We start from the raw sequence: 18,328 nt of genomic DNA, 5'->3' as shown, positions 1-18,328 counted from the left end.
GTTGCTTTTCTCTCAACTGTCATTGGTATAATATGGACATATGGACTCAGGACCAATTTGAAATCCAGAGGAAAAGCCCATCCAGTAAACCCTGTGAATCTGACTTTCTTGCTGCAAGGCAACAGTGGACTGCACCTCTGTGACAGCAAAAACAGCATCTAAGGATAACTGTCATTTGCCTAGCTGACATCTCTTTTATGTAGCCATGCCAGGTGGTGACTGTTAATGGAGAAGGTCACATATAGACAGAGAAGGGTTAAGTAGTTAAATCGGTAGAAGCACACGAGTGTATGTGTTTTAAATTCTTGAGCTCTTCATTCCTTCAAAGGTCAGCACTGGAAGAGTAGTTTAATGTTGGTCAATAGCACAAACTCAGGTATTAAAGTCTGTTAAACTCAAAGTGAAAACATTATTAAACTATCACATAATTCATTCAAATAATTAGATTTTATAGCAAAGCAAGTGTTGCTTGCAGTTTCCTAACTAATCTATACACCTTTTCTATACAGGTTAGTCCCATTGAGACTCAATGTCTCATTTACAAGAGATCCAGGTGTACTGTACTGGATGCAGATTTAACTGCATTCAAAACTTTGACAAAGGAAAAACTGTTAGGACATGACGAATGCATCACAGCATATCAGAAATGAGCAGCAGCTTTCCAATTCACAGTCTCCACATTCTAGTTAAACAGAAAGAAGCCTCAGTCCTGAATCCTGTAGCTTTTTGTGGCTCAGCTCTCTCAGACTAGATAACTGGGAGCTATAACGCTCTTCTAATGGCTACCCGAAGCTGGCTCCAGAAGTGTTGATCCCCAAAGCCTGTCAAGAAAAAAACGAGCAACTCCAGCCACGAAAATAACTGATCTGGAAAGGGACTGAGGGAAGAGTTAGAAAAAATCTTATCAACTGCAGCTCAACTCGTGGAATGCAAGTTTCCAGTCTCATATTAGGCACGGAAGTTAACATTATGGATCATCACTTTACATCCTAATTCAGACAAGGTTTTGTATGACACACACAAAAAAAAAAACAACTCTAGAGATTTAATATAACAATCTGAATGGTCTTCCATAAAGCTTATTGATTGACACGTTTGACAAGCTCCATCATCTGCAGCCTTCACCGTCTCTTCACAAGGTTAAATGATTCGCTCCTTATCCTTGCCCAAGCTTTTCACAGTGTAATGTAATTGTGAACAGCAGGTTCACACTGTGAAGGACCCAGCAGAGGGACTTGGAGGATATTCTGATTAGTTACACAAGCTCTGCTGTGATGATTGCATGGCTAATGCTTTAAATGAAGTGACTTATTTACCCAGAAAGCGTCCACTGTTAAGTCTGTCATATCACTGATGAGGTCCAGACAAATTCTAAACAGATTAAGCAGGTCTTAATTGTAATAAGCCTGATCTGCACGCTGCTGTATCCACCATCACACAGACTTTGTGCGTTCTCACACATACCTCTTTCCAGAAAGTCTTAGAAAAGTTCAGGCTGCACCGCATGTGTGAAAACTGTGTAAATCTGTTTCTGCTATCTCTGTTCTCTTTAACGTTCTTTGGAATCCTTCAGCAGAACTCCTCACAGGCCACCGAAGCAGCTTGTTGTGCTCAAAGTCCAGTAAAGTCAAAACACTTAAAAAAGTTTTCCTTTTGCTGTACGCACAATTGTGCAGCTTGCCAAGAGCGGCCAATAAGTGTTGGAATTTGGAACAGTACTTTCAGGAGACTTTACTGTTCCACAACTTGTGTGGCCAATTATCTGAGCTAATTTAAAAAGGGTTGAACCGTCTCCAGTTTGAAACCTACTTTTCAGGTATTCTTCCCTTCCTGCTTTCTTAGAAAAGAGCTTTGCACAGGGGTCTGGTGCAGAGATGTTATGCGGTTCTAGTCAACACTGTCAGCTCTCTTACACCTTCCTGTGGAACAGAAACGCTTTCTCCCCCCCCTTTTGTTTTTTTTTTTTTACAACCATTGTTTTCCGTCTTTTTGGAGGTTCAGATAGTTCACTGCTCTCACCTCTTGGTTCTAGCCTTCATTCTGCTGGGCTCTGCTTTCTGCACGGTGAGGGGTTTTTGCTAAATCCCTCCCCGTCACTGGGCATAATGGACCACCCCCCTTACAGAGCAGAAATTCACACTCATCCCTTTTCCAAAGAAGCACTGAGGATGTTTAAAATGTGGAAGCAGTTTAGGGAGAGAAATGGAGGAGTCTAGTCTCGGTTCCACACTGAGGGGAGCTGCAAATACATTTAGGCAGGTGAAAAGGCATCATCCTCTCCTCATTTCATTCTTCAAACAGCAGAAGATTGACATATCACTTTTCAGGCTTGATAGATTCCTAACACTGAGGTGCCCTTTTGTTTACTCAGCTTTGTGTTCCATAGCCTGTGTGCATTTATCCTTTTGTGCTAAGCAGTAAAGTGATATCTAACTGCTCTTTCTGAAGTGTTTCCAAGTACAGGTATGATTTAGAATACTGTTTCCAGACAGAAGAGGTTAAAAGTGCTGCATCATTGTTCCATAAAATTAGAGAAAAAATACTGTGTGTCCAAATGTTATTCATCTACAAAAACATAAGAAAAGGCACAAATGACAGCTGCACAGCTTCCACTGTAAACCAAGACGTGAATCTGGCATCTGCAACTGAATCTTGATTTTCTTCATAACTGTATGAAGCTTTGTGTTTCCACATCACAGTAGTAATAAAATAAAAGCACAGTGGTGACTCAGAATCAGAAGCAAAACAAAACATGAGGTCACCATCATCTTTATTACTAACATTGTGGATTGGAGTGACTCAATTTAGAGAAAACTAACTGCAGCAGAAAAAAATAGTCTTAAAATATAAACAAGCTTGATTTGAAGCTCATGGAAGGGGAAGATCAATGAAGGAGCTTCTGATAACTTGCCATGCAACTGTACAGGAAGTCCAGCATGCTTGATGACGTTTCCTATCTTCCACTGTGATGGGTTACCTCTTTAGCTGCCATCAGGAACCACCAACTCACCATCTTGCAAAGTTATTATTGACAGATTTACAGAGTTGGTGAGACAACTGACGATTTCTGCACAAGCTGCCAGATTAGCAGCAACACTGAGAGGCATCCTGAAATGTTCTCTAATTCGGATCATAGTTCTTTTTAACATTTCTCTTTTCAGCTTTTTTTTTTATATTATGAGAGAATGTTTTCAAATTATGATATCTGCTCCTCTTATTCATAATAGCATAACTTTACATTAAGTAGTGACTGACATTTAGGAGCAACCTGGTATTTATTTCAAATACTTGGAAGCAAACATTACAGACAATAAATAATATATTCTGTGCAAGTGGTGCTCCACCTGCTGTTTAGCTAAGGTGAATATGTACTAATCAAAATATGCAAATAAGAACATTATGCTCTTGTATTATTGGCATGTGAAGCAGATTTCTAATGCACGGTCTGAAATACTTTAATTATTCTTATGCTTTTCTCATGTTATGCTGTGCGTTCTAATACATTTTACATTTCAGCTGCTCATTAACACAAATAAGTTCTTGGCTCTTGACTAGAATGTAACTTTTATTATTTTTACAATTCTGTTTCTGCATTGATACCTACTTATTTTAATAAACTACATGCTGTACATATGCCATCTTATTTTTTTTAAGCTGCAACAAATTAGCAGAATGGAGTTCTGCTATTGTCCATGTGATCCCACTATGAACTTAAACCTCCAGAGGCCTTTTTTTCTGTCCCTGGTGCTTCCTCGCCATGCAGCTGATGTAGTGTATGTATACACTATTAGAAATGTGTGCAAGAGTGCAATCTGCTGCACATTGCCCAAGGAGAGGTCAAGGCAATGAAGCATAAGACTGCAGTCACTTCTTGTTCAGTCAAGGCAACGCTGGACACCTGTGCCATCTCCAGTGTGACTGCTCCATCTACCCACCAGGATATGGTGGGAATGCTTGAGGCCTGATTTAATGGAAACTGGCAGTTGAATAAACTGGCAGGCTTACACCAGAACCGTCCAACCAATTGCAAAACTCTGCGCACATGAATGTGTATAATGAATATTGGCTGTGTTTGACAAAGTAAAGTGGTGGAAATTTTATGGAACGGAATGGTTGTAAGTGTGCCTGTCAGTCCACCAGACTGTGAAACACATTTTTATATCCATGGGTACATACTTTGTTCAAGGTACAGCCATTTTTAGTCTACAGTAGTTTAATTATTACAGTGCATTATTTATGCAGAATTGGTCCCTTTTCTGATTTCTCATTTTTTCCACATTCTCCACTCTTATGTTTCTGATCATAAAAATAAATGTTATTATTAGACAAAGATAAGACAATTATATACAAAATGCAGTTTTTAAATTAAGCTTTTGTATATTAAGGGAAACAAGCTATACAAATCAACCTGGCCCTGTATGAAAACGTTATCCCTCCCCCTTGTTAAATCATGAATTAACCATATTGAAAGCTGAAAGCTGAGTTTCACACCCAGGCCTGATTACTGCCAGACCCGATGAATCAAGAAATCATTTTCATAGACCCTGTCTGGCAACATGAAGTAGGTTAAAATATCTCAAAACGCAACACATCATGCCATAATCTACAGAAACTTAAGGGTTGTTTAGAAACAAAATCATTGACATATATCATCCTAGAAAGGGTTCCAGAACTTTGGGATGCCAGTAAACCACGGTGAGAACCATTAGCCACACTGGATGAAAACTTTGCACACTGGTGAACCTTCGAGGAGTGGCCAGTATTTTGTGCTTACTGCTGTTTAGCTATTTTTAGTTAGTTAGCACAAAGCTTGCTAAAAACCAACAAGCCAGGGTCATAAAATTTAAGTTAGCGCGCTAAAATTAGCATTTAGCTGACATCATAGTGCTGTTAGCATTGTAGGCACACAAAAATGCTAACAACCAGAAAAATAGAGAAAACAGTTTTTCACATCAGAGCAGAATTAAAAGTTTTTTTGTTTGTTTTGTTTTCCGTCAGCCTTCTGTGAGAATGAGAATTAGCTACATTTTTTCCAGTACAACATATATAGAGAGTGGGTTTGTTTATTGCATTATTTCTTCTCTTGATCACTGTGTATTGCTTCAAAATGTGGAACTGGATAAAAACAGTATTGCCTATGCATTAGTGGTACAGCATAAACATTAGTGGCTTTATTTTAACAGCCTTTAATAGGCATAAATGAAACCTACCCTGGTGTTAAGAAGTGGCACCATGAGGCATGGCAAACACATCAACACAACAATATGTAGCCATCCCTGAGGTATTGTGGAAAAATGTTTTCTCCTGTGTAGTTGTTATATGATGACTATGTTCATATTGATATGGGAAGAACATAGTGAATTTGTCCTATTATCGGGTGTCAAGAGCAAAGCTTTCATATAACATCCTGAGAAATAGTGGCACCTCATGCTGCATTTCTGCGAGAGTGGTTTCATCCAACATCAAGATGCTTACATGTTACTAGCAGTGGAACCACATTTATTCCTTAAATTAAATTTAAATAGATGGACGAGTGACTGGCACAGTAATGCAGTAGTGGTGGTGCTTCACAGAAAGGAGGCTGCGGGTTTGAATCCACCAGCTGGCTGGGGCATTTCTGTATGAAGTCAGTACTGTATGTTCTGTATTTCTGTGCTTTTGTGAACTCTCTGGCTACTTCCTTCCATATTCCAAAGACAAGCTTGTGATGTTTATTGGTGATTCAAAACTGGTCTTAACTGGATAAGTGGTTTTAAAAAACAGATGTATGGATGGATAGAAGTTCAAATATTGACATAATGGCTAGAGAGTTCAGGGTCAGCATTTCATTTCATCACTGCTCCAAGCTGGTCAAGAAGGCTCACCAGCCCCTCTTCTTCTTGAGGACTCTGAGGAAGAACCACCTGTCCTCAGACATCCTGGTGAACTTCTATCGTTGCACCATCGAGAGCATCTTGACCAACTGTATAACAGTCTGGTACGGGAACTGCTCTGCCTCGGACCGGAAGGCGTTGCAGAGGGTCGTGAAAACTGCCCAGCGCATCGCCGGAGCACCACTTCCTGCCATAAAAGACATCTACAGGAAGCGGTGTCTGAAAAGGGCTGGGAAAATCATCAAAGACCCCAGTCACCCATCACATGGACTCTTCACCCTCCTGCCCTCTGGGAGGCGCCACAGGAGCCACCGGACTAAGACCAACAGGTACCGGAACAGCTTATTCCCCACAGCCGTCAGACTCCTGAACTCTGCCTCCTGACATCTGACCCACGTTAACTCATGGACTGAACATACACACACCCACAATGGACAACCGTACCCTCAAACACACAATAATAACATGGACTGAACCACCACTCACAACCACTAGCACTTTATATAGCCTCTCTAGGAATTATATCTCACTTATCTTAACTGCACTACTGTATAGCTCTGTGTAAATAATCATTCTGTACATTCGATAATTTTTAATCCTACAACTGTTTACAACTTGCATAGTTCCCATTTCTGTATAACTGTATATCTCAGATTCTGTAAAGTTATTTATTTCATATTCTGTATAGTTTTTCATATTTATATCCTGTTCATAGCCTGTTCATAGCTTGTACTCACTACAGCCTGTACATACTTATAGTTATAGAATATTCACAACATACCTCATACCGTGTACATTATAACATAATAGACCCATTTCTGTAATATACTTACATATCTATATTATTGCTAATATATATTGTAATATATCTATATCACTAAAGCACTTCTGGATGGATGCAAACTGCATTTCGTTGCCCTGTACCTGTGCATGTGCAATGACAATAAAGTTGAATTCTATTCTATTCATTAACCCGCAGAATCATGACCACCTAAGAAAGGAAAGCAAAGACAACATCTGTTTTCTGGTACTCGACTACTGGATTTGACCACTGCGGTAAATACTAACTGTAGCAAAACCTATTTCTAAACTTAGCTGTAAAACTGTCTTCACTTTTAAAAGTGAACAGATATTCACAGGTCAACCAGATGTCTGCCTCTCCTTAAGCACTGTTCTGCTGGAGGTTCTCTTCTTGAAACAGAATTAATAGACACAGTGCTATGATGTGGAAAAAACGATAAATTAAGCATTTTTCCAGTTATTGATAAAAAAGATGAATTTGATTACCATTAAAAAGTCATGTAAAATAATGATGCGAATGTGAAAATCAGCAGTCAACAAATGTCTAGCTTGCAGTAAAATAGTCTATCAAATGTACATTTTATATATTAATTTATACCGCTCAACCTTCTGTACTTGTACAACACAGGCATTTCCAATCCTGTTATCGACTGAAAGCCTTGCTGGCTCAAGGAAAATATTTTTGCGATATCAAAGCATTATCAGAGCTGAATGTGCAGATCTCATAGGGCTATCTGAATCCTAATTTTTCTTCATACTGTTCTGTTTAAATGTCAGAACAGAAGGCTGACTAACCAGCCAACACAGAAATGAAAATGCAGTAGAGTCAAACTATGGGTGCTGAACTCACGTCTGCCTGATAAAACTGTAGCATCAATAACTGCTTTGCAGTTTCACAGGTTTTCAACGTTTCTTTTAATAAACAATTTAATCTTATTTATGAGAGTCTGTCTGGCTTTAACAGAGTAAAACGTCAGTGATCGCAAAACTAATCTGACTGGTACAAAAAATCTGAACAAATGAAGCCACAATCCCAAACATGCCATTTTACAATCTCCATCCACAAAGCAAGCATTGACTGACACCCCCTCCTCCTTTACATGAGAGCAGGTTATCACCGGGACTAGCATGACCAGGAGCGTGTACAGTTGTCAGATGCCATCAGCTCAACCGGGTCCAGACATCGGGTCACGCCAGGCCGTACGCACTCCCACAGTCTCTGGAGGCTGTGCTGGCGAGTGTATTTTTAGATAGTGCCACCTTATAAGCACAGCCTGGTCGCATCACATCTGTGTAGTTTAAGTGGAGCCTTTCCCATCAAGGCAATGTGCCCTTTTACCAAGGGCCTAAGGTCAGACTACAGACCAAACACAGATTTACTGTGACATTTAAAAAAGCAAAGATGAAGCAATGTGTGAAGCTAGTCCTGGTTTGGTCATAGATTTTTTCAACCAGCTTAAAAAAAATACACAAAAAAGTTGGTGTAGATTTGCTTGAAAAATGTAAAATAATTTTGGCGATGCTGTGTAACTACAGCAAACCGTGAAGAGACTACTCTTATGAGACATTTTCAGATAGCTTTTAATGGACCAATGAAAGTTCTAATGCTAGCTGAAAGGTCCAGGAGTGAATCACCCTTTGGGAGATCAACACCACTGAAAGTTAGCAAATGTGCCTTGCTTTAAGAGAATAAAAACAACAACAGAATAAAGTAACGCACATGCAAAACTGTAAATTTGCATTTTACAATGCAGTCAGTGTTCCATAACAACAAAAAACACAAATCAATGTAACAGCCTTAAAGCCTGTAGTTCTAACCTAAGATGACAGGTAGAGTGTTCAAATTGTCCAGTGGCTCCATTTTTAAAAAAGTTTAAATTTTAAATGAATAAACAGGTGACTGTAGAGCTTAATCTTTCCTTCTCCCTGTCCAGCCCAGTGTGTACCCCAAAATGTATGTCAAGTGTCAGGAATTAAATCTAGTGAATTATTTATTTTGTATTTTGTATGTACAAAAAGAGGAGTACATTTTATGGATCAGACCATCTATTTTGGTTGTTTGGTTGACTTGTTTTATTAAACCTCAGATTCTGCCCTAATTTATCTGCACCACAAGTCTTTAAAATCATGCAACTGCCATGCACACATACTAAAAGAAAAAATCGTTTTAATCTTAGGCTTCAGACATCCGAAATACTGCCACTGAAGATATTGAATAAATTTCAAGGAACTGTAAAGATAGATGGCACATGCCTATAGACAGGCTTGTGTCTTGAACCTTTTGAGGATACACTAAAATAAAATATGTTATAGTTATACACTATCTTTCTAATCACTGTAATAATAACAGTGTAATTTTCAAATTTGGTTTGCTCAGATGACTGGTAAAGAATACAGGTATTTAAAGTATCAGTCAGTAGTCTCTACTTTTACATCAAGGGATACCCAGAACCAAATACATATTGCATACATACATACATACATACATATTGAGAACACGATGATCAAAAGACCAATATGCTCCAAAAGGGAAGCAAAACCCTTTGTGACTGAAATTATTTCTGTAGAAACAAGTTTAACAAAGAATATTTCAGATCTATTTTAGAAAGTCATTTGACTACAAAGCCCTCTTCTCTCATGTGATTTCAAAATTTAATGAATGTGGTGCAAACATTGGTCCAAACATACAGTATTAGTGATGAGACAAGAGGGTGCAGAAAGTAAACTATCAAAGCAAGGCTGAGAATTTGCTGCAGAAATGAGTGAACCCTTCACTCCCCATCATCCCCATCGCTCTCTAACAGTAAAACAGGAGCTCTCCCTCCTGGAGCAGACATTAACCCGGAGGTTGATTTAATTTGAATCGCAGGAAGGCTCAGAGGAGTTGTTCTGTCAGGTCCAAATGGGTCCCTTGGCTCTCATTCTAGACTAATGAAAGGATTCTGCATCAAACCACATGAACTAGAGATCCTTCTGTCCCCTCTACAGAGGTCCATGTGCCTATTAGTTGATCCGTAAAATGCCGATGGGGAGGGAGCCTGTCTCTATAGACAGGTTTGATGGTGCTTTCCCTGTGGATGGCATCTCGTTACAAGCAATAAAATCACTGTCAGCAGTGGGTGCCACCTGGAATGTAACCTACTGTACTATGAATTCAAATTTGATTGATGCCTAATCATTTTTGTTTTTACTGTACAACTGTAGTAACAAAAAATAAATGTGAAATGTTACTTTTCTATTTGGAACCGAGCAACACACACAAGCACAGTGAAGCATCTTCAGAACTTTGAATTTAATCAAAGGTAGGCAGAAACTTTTCTGTTCCTCTGCAGGCATCAATGAAGCCCCTAAAAACTCAACTCTGTTCACCCAGTTTACAAATATATATATATATAATATTTTTTTTCTCTTCTCAATCAAAAGAATGTCTTCAGGGCGATATGACCAAAAATACTTATCACGATATACATTTGAAATTTTGCGATAACGATATAATGATATAATTGACACTAAACAAAATACTTTACAACTCTACAACTTTATTAGTGCAAAAAAAAAACCATCAATGTATTTTTCCCTTAAACAAGCAGCTGTTTTTTATGTGCATTAAAGTTATATAAAAATTTTACGGTGCAAATGCAAATTCCTTGCTGACAGTTTAACCAAAAGGCATTTCCAGTGGAAATTGGCCAATATATCCTCAGCATAACTATGTACAATATCCACAAAACTTAAAAAGAGGTTATACACACGCAATACGGTAATATTATGTTGAAGCACAGTACGTATCACTCCACAAGACTCGTGCCTACAATACCCGTAATGCTCCGACAATCCATCAAGCGGTGCGGCTTCGTAGCTTAGCAAAGTCGTACTAAAATATTTGACAGATTTTCGAATGCCGTGTACGACATAAAATCGTTTCGAAGTCAGTAAACACAACCAGAATTCAGTGTGCTGTATTTTCCAAAAAACACGGTAATAACGACGGCCCGCTAGCATGCTCTACCAAAAACAGTGCTTTGTTGTGTATCTGACGGACGAAAGCTAAACCAGTTCCACACCACTGAAGTTGCAGCATTTTCATCCGTTTCATTCAACGATCCGCTTTCGCCCTTCTCATTGCCGCCATGCTTTTTCTGCCATGTGCGTATGAAAACAAAGGCACTGCGCATGCGCATTTTACCCATATTCTATCGCGATATTTCATTTTCTTATCGTTCATTTTATATGGCCTGCCTGCATTTGTATAGCGCTTTTCTAGTCCTTAAGGACCCCAAAGCGCTTTACACTACATTCAGTCATTCACCCATTCACACACTGGCGATAGCAAGCTACATATATGGACATATCTGTGTATATGAAGACTGAACAAAGCCTCATCTCTCCTTTACTTGTCTTCATCCTGACTCTTACTCTTCCATACCACACCAGCACCAGACCTCACCTACTATAAGTTGCATCACATGTGTGATCACACATACCACTAGTGATGGGAATTCCGGCTCTTTTTAGAGAACTGGCTCTTTCGGCTTGGCTCCCAACCGGCTCTTCAGGTTGTTTTGTTGCTTTAATTAATTTATTATTAACAACAATATAAAATTATGCACAAAAGGAATTACTTTAAAAAAAATGTGGTTTTATTTATATATATAAATATATGCGGTGGCCCCTAGAGACAAATCACGTACAAACTCCAAAGCACATTTCTAGCGTTAACTGAACTTCCAAAACAGAGCTACCTACATCACTTAAATTACACAATTGAAAGCATATGTGTATTGTTTGTGTATTTATACACAAGCACTCATATATAGTCAAATAATTTAAAAAAATGTTAATTTACCTGTTACTACCACATACCAAATCTGGTTGTTGGTACTTCCTGGCCTATGTAGCCACTAGGTAACAAAAGCTCAACACTGCGCCTAGCATCCTGGAGCACTTCTGTTGTGTTTTGTACGTGTTTTGGAGTTTGTATGTGCTTTGTCTCTAGGGGCCACCGTAAATATACTTTTATTTATTCACTCCACATAAAATGTAATAAATAAATCATATAATAAAAAAAACACCTGTTTACATTTCACCTTTTAACTATTTAAATTTTCAGCTTTTTCCTTTTAACCCTTTAAGACCTACCATAGAACCAAGTTCGCCAGAGCTTATATTATATTTTTACATGCTGTGGAGCCATTTTTGGGAGCATTTCAAGTTGCTATACATCAATACAACCATTATAGCCCAAACTTTAATAATATGTCTGCATTAGGTGCATAGTAATTACATAAATTGCAAAAAAGTGCAATAAACTACAAAAAAATTGAAAATCGTTTTTGTTTTTTTAACATATATTTCTAGTTAGAGAAATTTAAGAGGCTTATCCCTCAAAACTGTAAATACAAAAAAGTTACACAAACTAGTTTCCCACCACAGGAAATTTATTTTGAGTGTCTTCATAGTTTTATTTTTGAAATACACCAATTTTTATATACTGCAGGAAAAACGAAAATAAATATTATAGTGCAAATTTGCAAAATAACAGCATATGCATCAAAATAAACTATTTCCAGCAGTGCAATATGAGTCTTAAGCATCCAGAAACGACACAGAAAGTCATAAAGTCAAACATAACTTTTTAAAACACATAACAAGTAAAACACAAGCTCATAAGGCCCCGATCGTAAAAAACTACATTTCTGCAAAATGACGTCACTTCCGGTTTCGGGCAGGTCATGCGGTCATGTGATAGTTCACGCTGATGGACGTAGGAAGTGTTATGAACAGCTGATGGATCGGCGAAGCCTGTTTCTGGAATATCATGTTTTTGTTGCTGCAAGTGATTTTTATGCAGTTTTTGCAAAGCTATATGTGGAAGGAAACTGTGACCTAGGACAAGCTGATGGCATAAGATGTAAGTACAACTCCTCCAGTTTCATATGCAAAAAAAATTATTGCGCTAGCTTACTTGGTTGCAGAGCTACCGGGATTTAAAAATAGTTACGCAAAACAGAGCGTGCCCGCTCCGATCGGCTGTAAAGGGTTAAACAAATTTAAAGTGAAACAACACAAAACACTGCAAACCACAACACAATTAAATATAAATTAAAATATGAAAATAAAAGGAAGATTCTCTGTCATATGGGCCTGCATGAATTAACTTTCTGAATCCTTTATCATCCCCAACTGAAAATAGTTGTGGATGATTACTATACCTTTCTAATGTGACATTGTTGTTCCTGGCTCTCTTTCTCTCTATTTCCCTCTCGCTCTGTTCCTGTGCTACTGCGAGTGTAACTACCGCCCCTCCCCCCTCTTCCCAGAGCAAGCACAAGGCTCGCGTGCGAGTGAAGCGGAAAAAAATGCGAGAGAGAAGCTGAGAGAAAGAAAAAAAAAAAAAACACCCACGGCTGGCGTCGTTCACTTCAAAGAGTCGGCTCTAAGAGCTGTTTCGTTTGCGACCGACACATCACTACATACCACAAACTTCCCTCATATGAAGCAGCCTGCAATGTCAGCTCAGCAGAAAAACTTGTCAAGCTCCTCTGATTTGAACTCCCCCTCCATGTTAATGCTACAGAATGGAAGGATGTTGTAGTAATACAACAAGGTCCATGTAGAAGCCATCTTCTGGCTGTGGGTGGTGACAAAGCCATTGCAATACAGACACAAACTCTGACAGCTACACACAAAATTCTAACAGCTTTGATATTTGGACTGCAGGTCCATAAATGCTTCTCTGGATCCAGGGGGTTTACTTCAAGAAATGACTCTGATATTGGTTTGAGCTCTAAGAGAGGACATCAGCTGACTCCAGTTTAGGCATGGTGTTGCCTGACTCTGGGCCACTTTGAGGCTGAGGAACTGGGCAGCGATGAGAACAATGACACAGGCAGCTGAGGAACACAATGGTACGAGGAAGTCTAGCAGGATAAAAAAAAAAGTCAAAGTTGGACTACAATACTTCTCCACAACATGGAAAGCCTTGCTTTCTTGTTGGGTGTCATCTTGAAAGCCAGTCAGGTTCCCAAGAAAAGAGAAAACTGTCAGAGTTGGAACTGGACAAGAAGCCAGTTGACTCAGGCAGCAAACAGGGTGACTATCAGGTTCCACCTGATTCATACTCTTTATATTTAGCGTGGTTGCCCATTATCCCATTAGTCTGACTTCCAGCCCATATCAGCTGATGGCTCAGTTGATAACTTTAAGCAGAGTCATGTCTGTTGTTATTGGTAGTCTGTTCTGTTCTGATGACGCTTTTATCTACCGTTTTCAATACGTCCATTTAAAAATGAAGAGAACCTAAAACAATCATACCGCATATGAAAGTAAGAGTTTCCTTTTGTCTATAGTAGTCATGACTGAACTATGCTAATGGGTAACACACATTTCTGCTTGTCAGAGTGTACAATGTTCTTATCACATCATCACATAAAAATCACATAAAAAGTTATACTGTGATGGAAGGGAGGGGGGGAGAAAACTACACTAAAGGTATAAGAGGTAATGGTGTCTGCAAGTACGGAAAGGAAAGGAAACAGGAAAGAGAAGAAAATCTATTATAAACAAAACTCTGAATATAGTGACATTTGTTGGAGGGAAAGAAGGAACAAATGATAAAGCAAAAGATCAAAGAGGAAAATACATATTAAACAAAGATAAATAAGAAACAAGAAACAGAGATAATGAGAAAAGAGAAAAGAGAAAGAGAGAGGGAAAATGAAAAGTGGACCAGAAAATGAAGCCCAAAACGAGTGCAGAGGAAATGAAGAGAGGAAAGAAAATGATCTGAGAATTAAATAAAAGAAAACAGATGACAGGAAAAGTAAAGGCAAAAAAAGAGGGGAATAAAAGTTTTGGGTAAAGAATGAAAAGAACAGAGGAGAAAAAAACTTATAAAGCAAGAAGAGAAAATATCTAATGTAAAAATAGCAACACAGGAAGGGAAAGAAAGAAGGTTAAAAAGGAAGCAAGGAAGGAGTATGAAATAAGAAATGCATCAAAACCAAAAACAGTAATAAGTAAGTGAGAAACACAAAGGAAAGAAATCAGTGGAAGAGAAACAAAAAAGTAGAAAAACATAGACTAGGACCAAAAAGGAGATAGGGTCAAGAAATTCAAGTAGAAGAGGAATGAATAAAAAAAAACATAGGAAAGTAAAATAAGAGAAAACAAAGGAAACAGGAAAGGAATGCTTGGAAGGTAGAGGAAAGGAACTTATCCAAAACTAGAGAACACAGAGAATGGAGGCGTGTGACATCTTCCCAACCCGTGTAGATGGATACAAGAGGAGAAAGAACAAGAGCAGCAGGATTAGATGACAAGCTGAGGCAGCAAGCGAATGCAATAGCATCCCTTGACATGTCCTTATCTGGTTCAGAAACCCAGATTTCTTTACTGATAGCTGGCAAACTCTCAGTAATCAAAGCACAGACCTCTCCCTGTCTCTTCATCAAAGTCTGTCCACTTCTACATTCAAGTCTTTCACCACCACACTCCAACTGTAAACTTGACTTGGATTGGAAATGCACCTTTCACCATGACGCTTACATCAAATATCAGCACCCACCATGAAATTTCCACACTGTGATGCTTATCTGTGTGCTGGCAGAGCTGCAAAGAGGATGTTAGAAGCGTGTTTTCACCCTTCCTCAGTGCAGAAAAAGAGGAACAAAAGTCACACATAATTGTGTCTGTCAGACACATCGCATGCTTCAAATTTACATGACAGTAATGGCTGTGAGGGCCGGACACCAAACAATGCGCCTTTGTGTTTGATGCAAGGTTGACGTCCTCTGGCATCGCCAGCAGTGCCATCACAATCGCATTGTTCATTGGTCTAAAAATGTGGCAACGCTGTTTATCAGTCACCTATTCTGAAGCACAAGGGGCCAGCGAGTCTCACGGCTGTTGTTGTGAAAAATCCATTAAAGGTTTCCATATGAGACCAGCAGGGGTGGACTGGGGCTGAGGTGTGTGTGTGTGTGTTTCTCGGTGATTACCAAGGCTGTGGGCAAACACACAGCAGGATGAAGAGAATTCACACAGGACTCACATTGTCTGATCTGAGCTTCTTGGCAGGGCAACCTCCATCCACAGGATGTAGCATGTAATACAGTCGCACTTTGTTGGCATGTTTCCGACTCTGCAAGAGAAAAAAGAGGAAATGACTCAAATCTAAAATGTAAATAGGCATATACATCAAATATATTCTTGTCAAATAAATACATGCATATAAATTCAACAGTAAACAACAAGACAAAATACATGTATTTGGTTGAGTTTAAAAACATCACCCAAATGTGTGGATCAGAATAAAAAGAAGGCTAAATCCCATTGTCCCAGGCTTTGTCCCAGACAGTCACACAGTGGTTGGAGACCATTACACGAACAAATTATTGCAATCTTTTGCAACAAACTTGTGATCTTGTTGCCTACAAAGACTTGCAATCAATTGCTGTCGTCAGGCCTCAATACATAGGTGTGTCAAGATCGCAATAAAATGAGAATACAATGGAGTCAACTTGCTATCAGCTTATCATTGAACAAATTGACAATTACATGCAATCTATGACAGCACAGCGATTAACTATGATAAATCCCTGAAAATCACAAATCTGCAGTTGTCTGCTTACAGAGAAATTTACATTAACAACTTATATTCAGAGTCCAGTCAGAAATTCGTACATTTGAAACAGAAATTCAGAAACGTCTACATAAATGTTCAAGTAGTTGCAGCAAGATGGTAATTTGAGTGCAAAATAACACAGAGGCTTAGTAAATGTCCTATTAATTGCAAATATTTCAAGGCTACAAACCGTTGATAACACTGCAGAAACAAGAAAAAGACATTTTCACAATGAAATGGCAATACGAAAGGGGTAAGGATGAAACCATAGAGATTTCTCCGCTTCAGGCAACTACTACTACTGCCTGTCACCCCTCCCAGGGTATGGGCCGCCAAAGGTAGAGTTTTCTGTCCTGGGCCATTCTTTCTAGATGGTTCCAGGTGTAAGCCCATCATTTTTGATTTTGCCACGAAGTCTTGTCGCCAGGTGTTTCTTGGGTAGCCCCGCTTTTGCTTTTTTGCCTTGGGGTTCCACCTGAGAACCTGCCTGGTGATGTTGGTTGGCGGTTTGCGCAAAGTGTACCCTACCTAGCACCATCTTCTCTTCCTCATTTCTTCCCCTACTGGGAGTTGACAGGTTCTTTCCCCTAGTTTGATGTTACTGATTGTATCTGGCCTTCGAATGTGAAGAAACTTTCTGAGCAGCCCGTTCTCACTCCCGAGGTGTAACATGTCGACGTTTTGTCACATCCCGCGGCGTTCCTGAGGAACGCAAAAGGAGACCTTCGGCGTTCTTATGGTACGCAGCGGGTTATGGTTGGAATCCAGTGCAATGACGTTCCCGCTGTAATAGACGTTCCAGCCCTGTATTCCAGCCCTAAACCTAACCTTATCCCTAGCCCTGACCATAACCTTATTCCTGATCTTAACCAGGACTATAATGATGTTAAATAGCGTGTTTCTAAGCGATTTGAAGAAAAAGAGCGAACATGTGTAGATGGAGTCCAGACGGTTCTCATATTTCCTCTTTTTTCCGAGGTCGTCATTTAGGAACGTGGTGGGTAGCCGAAAACGTAATATGTTGACGATTTGTCACCTAGCGTAAAATGTTACGCTTTGGGAGTGAGAACGGGTTGTTCTGAGACAGCTGTTGAGGAATTTCTGGATTTTGCATTTTGAGGTTTTATTTGTCTTCCAGCTTTCAGCCCTGTACAGCAGTACTTCATTTTGGAGTTGAACAGTTGGATCTTGGTAGTCAGGGTCATCTTTCTGGATGCCCAAATGTTCTTGATCTGGATGAAGGAGACTCTTGCTTTGTCAATCCAGGCAAACCACTTGGTAATAATCACTGAAAACCTTGTCCAAGTTGCTCTGGTCTCCAACAAGTTGACTATGAGAACCGACTGTTCCCTTATCAACAAATACTATATATATACAAAACTTTGACATCCAACTCTGTTACAGGAGAAATTATGTTTCACCTGAGAATGGTAAGAATGTTATTGTTCCATCAGTGATCAGAGATCCCAAGTTATTGTGAGGCCTATTGGGACACAGAGTGTCGGGAACAGAAGATATATTTGGAACATCGGATGCCCCTGCAACATATCTTCTCTGCCACGGTACTAAGAGACACCCTGTTCATGCCTGAACCACTGCTACTGACCTATTTAAAACTGCAATATAAACTTTCCTTATATATTTTTGATCTGCCATTTATAAAGCCTGTGCTTGTACAGATGATAAATATCATGTTGAAAAACTGCCCTGTTAAGTTCCTGTGTTTCTAACAAGGCAGTTTGCTTTTAAAATATGCTTTTACAGGAAAAGCCTGAGAGATATTGCATTAACCTCCTAGGACCTGGCCTCCACATATGTGGACATCACATTTTAGGGCTGTCTAGACCAAAATACTAAATTTTACATCAGTATTTGCTGGAGCTTATTTGAAAAAAAAAATGATGTTGTTCAAACAAAAAAGAAAAACTTTCAGAACAACTCTTCTACCCTTTAGTTCTCCCTCTTGTTTCAAATTACTGGCTTAGGTTAGAGGACCCATTAAAAATAGGTGAAGGCCGTCAAATGAGGT

General features: G+C 39.2%; 1 protein-coding gene across 1 annotated transcript in view; it reads right to left on the bottom strand.

Moving 5' to 3' along the window:
* The window catches only part of zmat4a (zinc finger, matrin-type 4a), a 154,750-nt gene that overhangs the window by 82,150 nt on the left and 54,272 nt on the right, over positions 1 to 18,328 (bottom strand). The window contains 1 exon segment of the mRNA XM_026187289.1: positions 15,727 to 15,816. Coding sequence (XP_026043074.1) covers positions 15,727 to 15,816 — 90 coding nt within the window.

Source organism: Astatotilapia calliptera, chromosome 12 (genome assembly GCF_900246225.1).
Source record: "Astatotilapia calliptera chromosome 12, fAstCal1.2, whole genome shotgun sequence".
NCBI lineage: Eukaryota > Metazoa > Chordata > Actinopteri > Cichliformes > Cichlidae > Astatotilapia > Astatotilapia calliptera.
The sequence above is the reverse complement of the archived record's forward strand: the minus strand, read 5'-3'. Positions and strand labels throughout refer to the sequence as shown.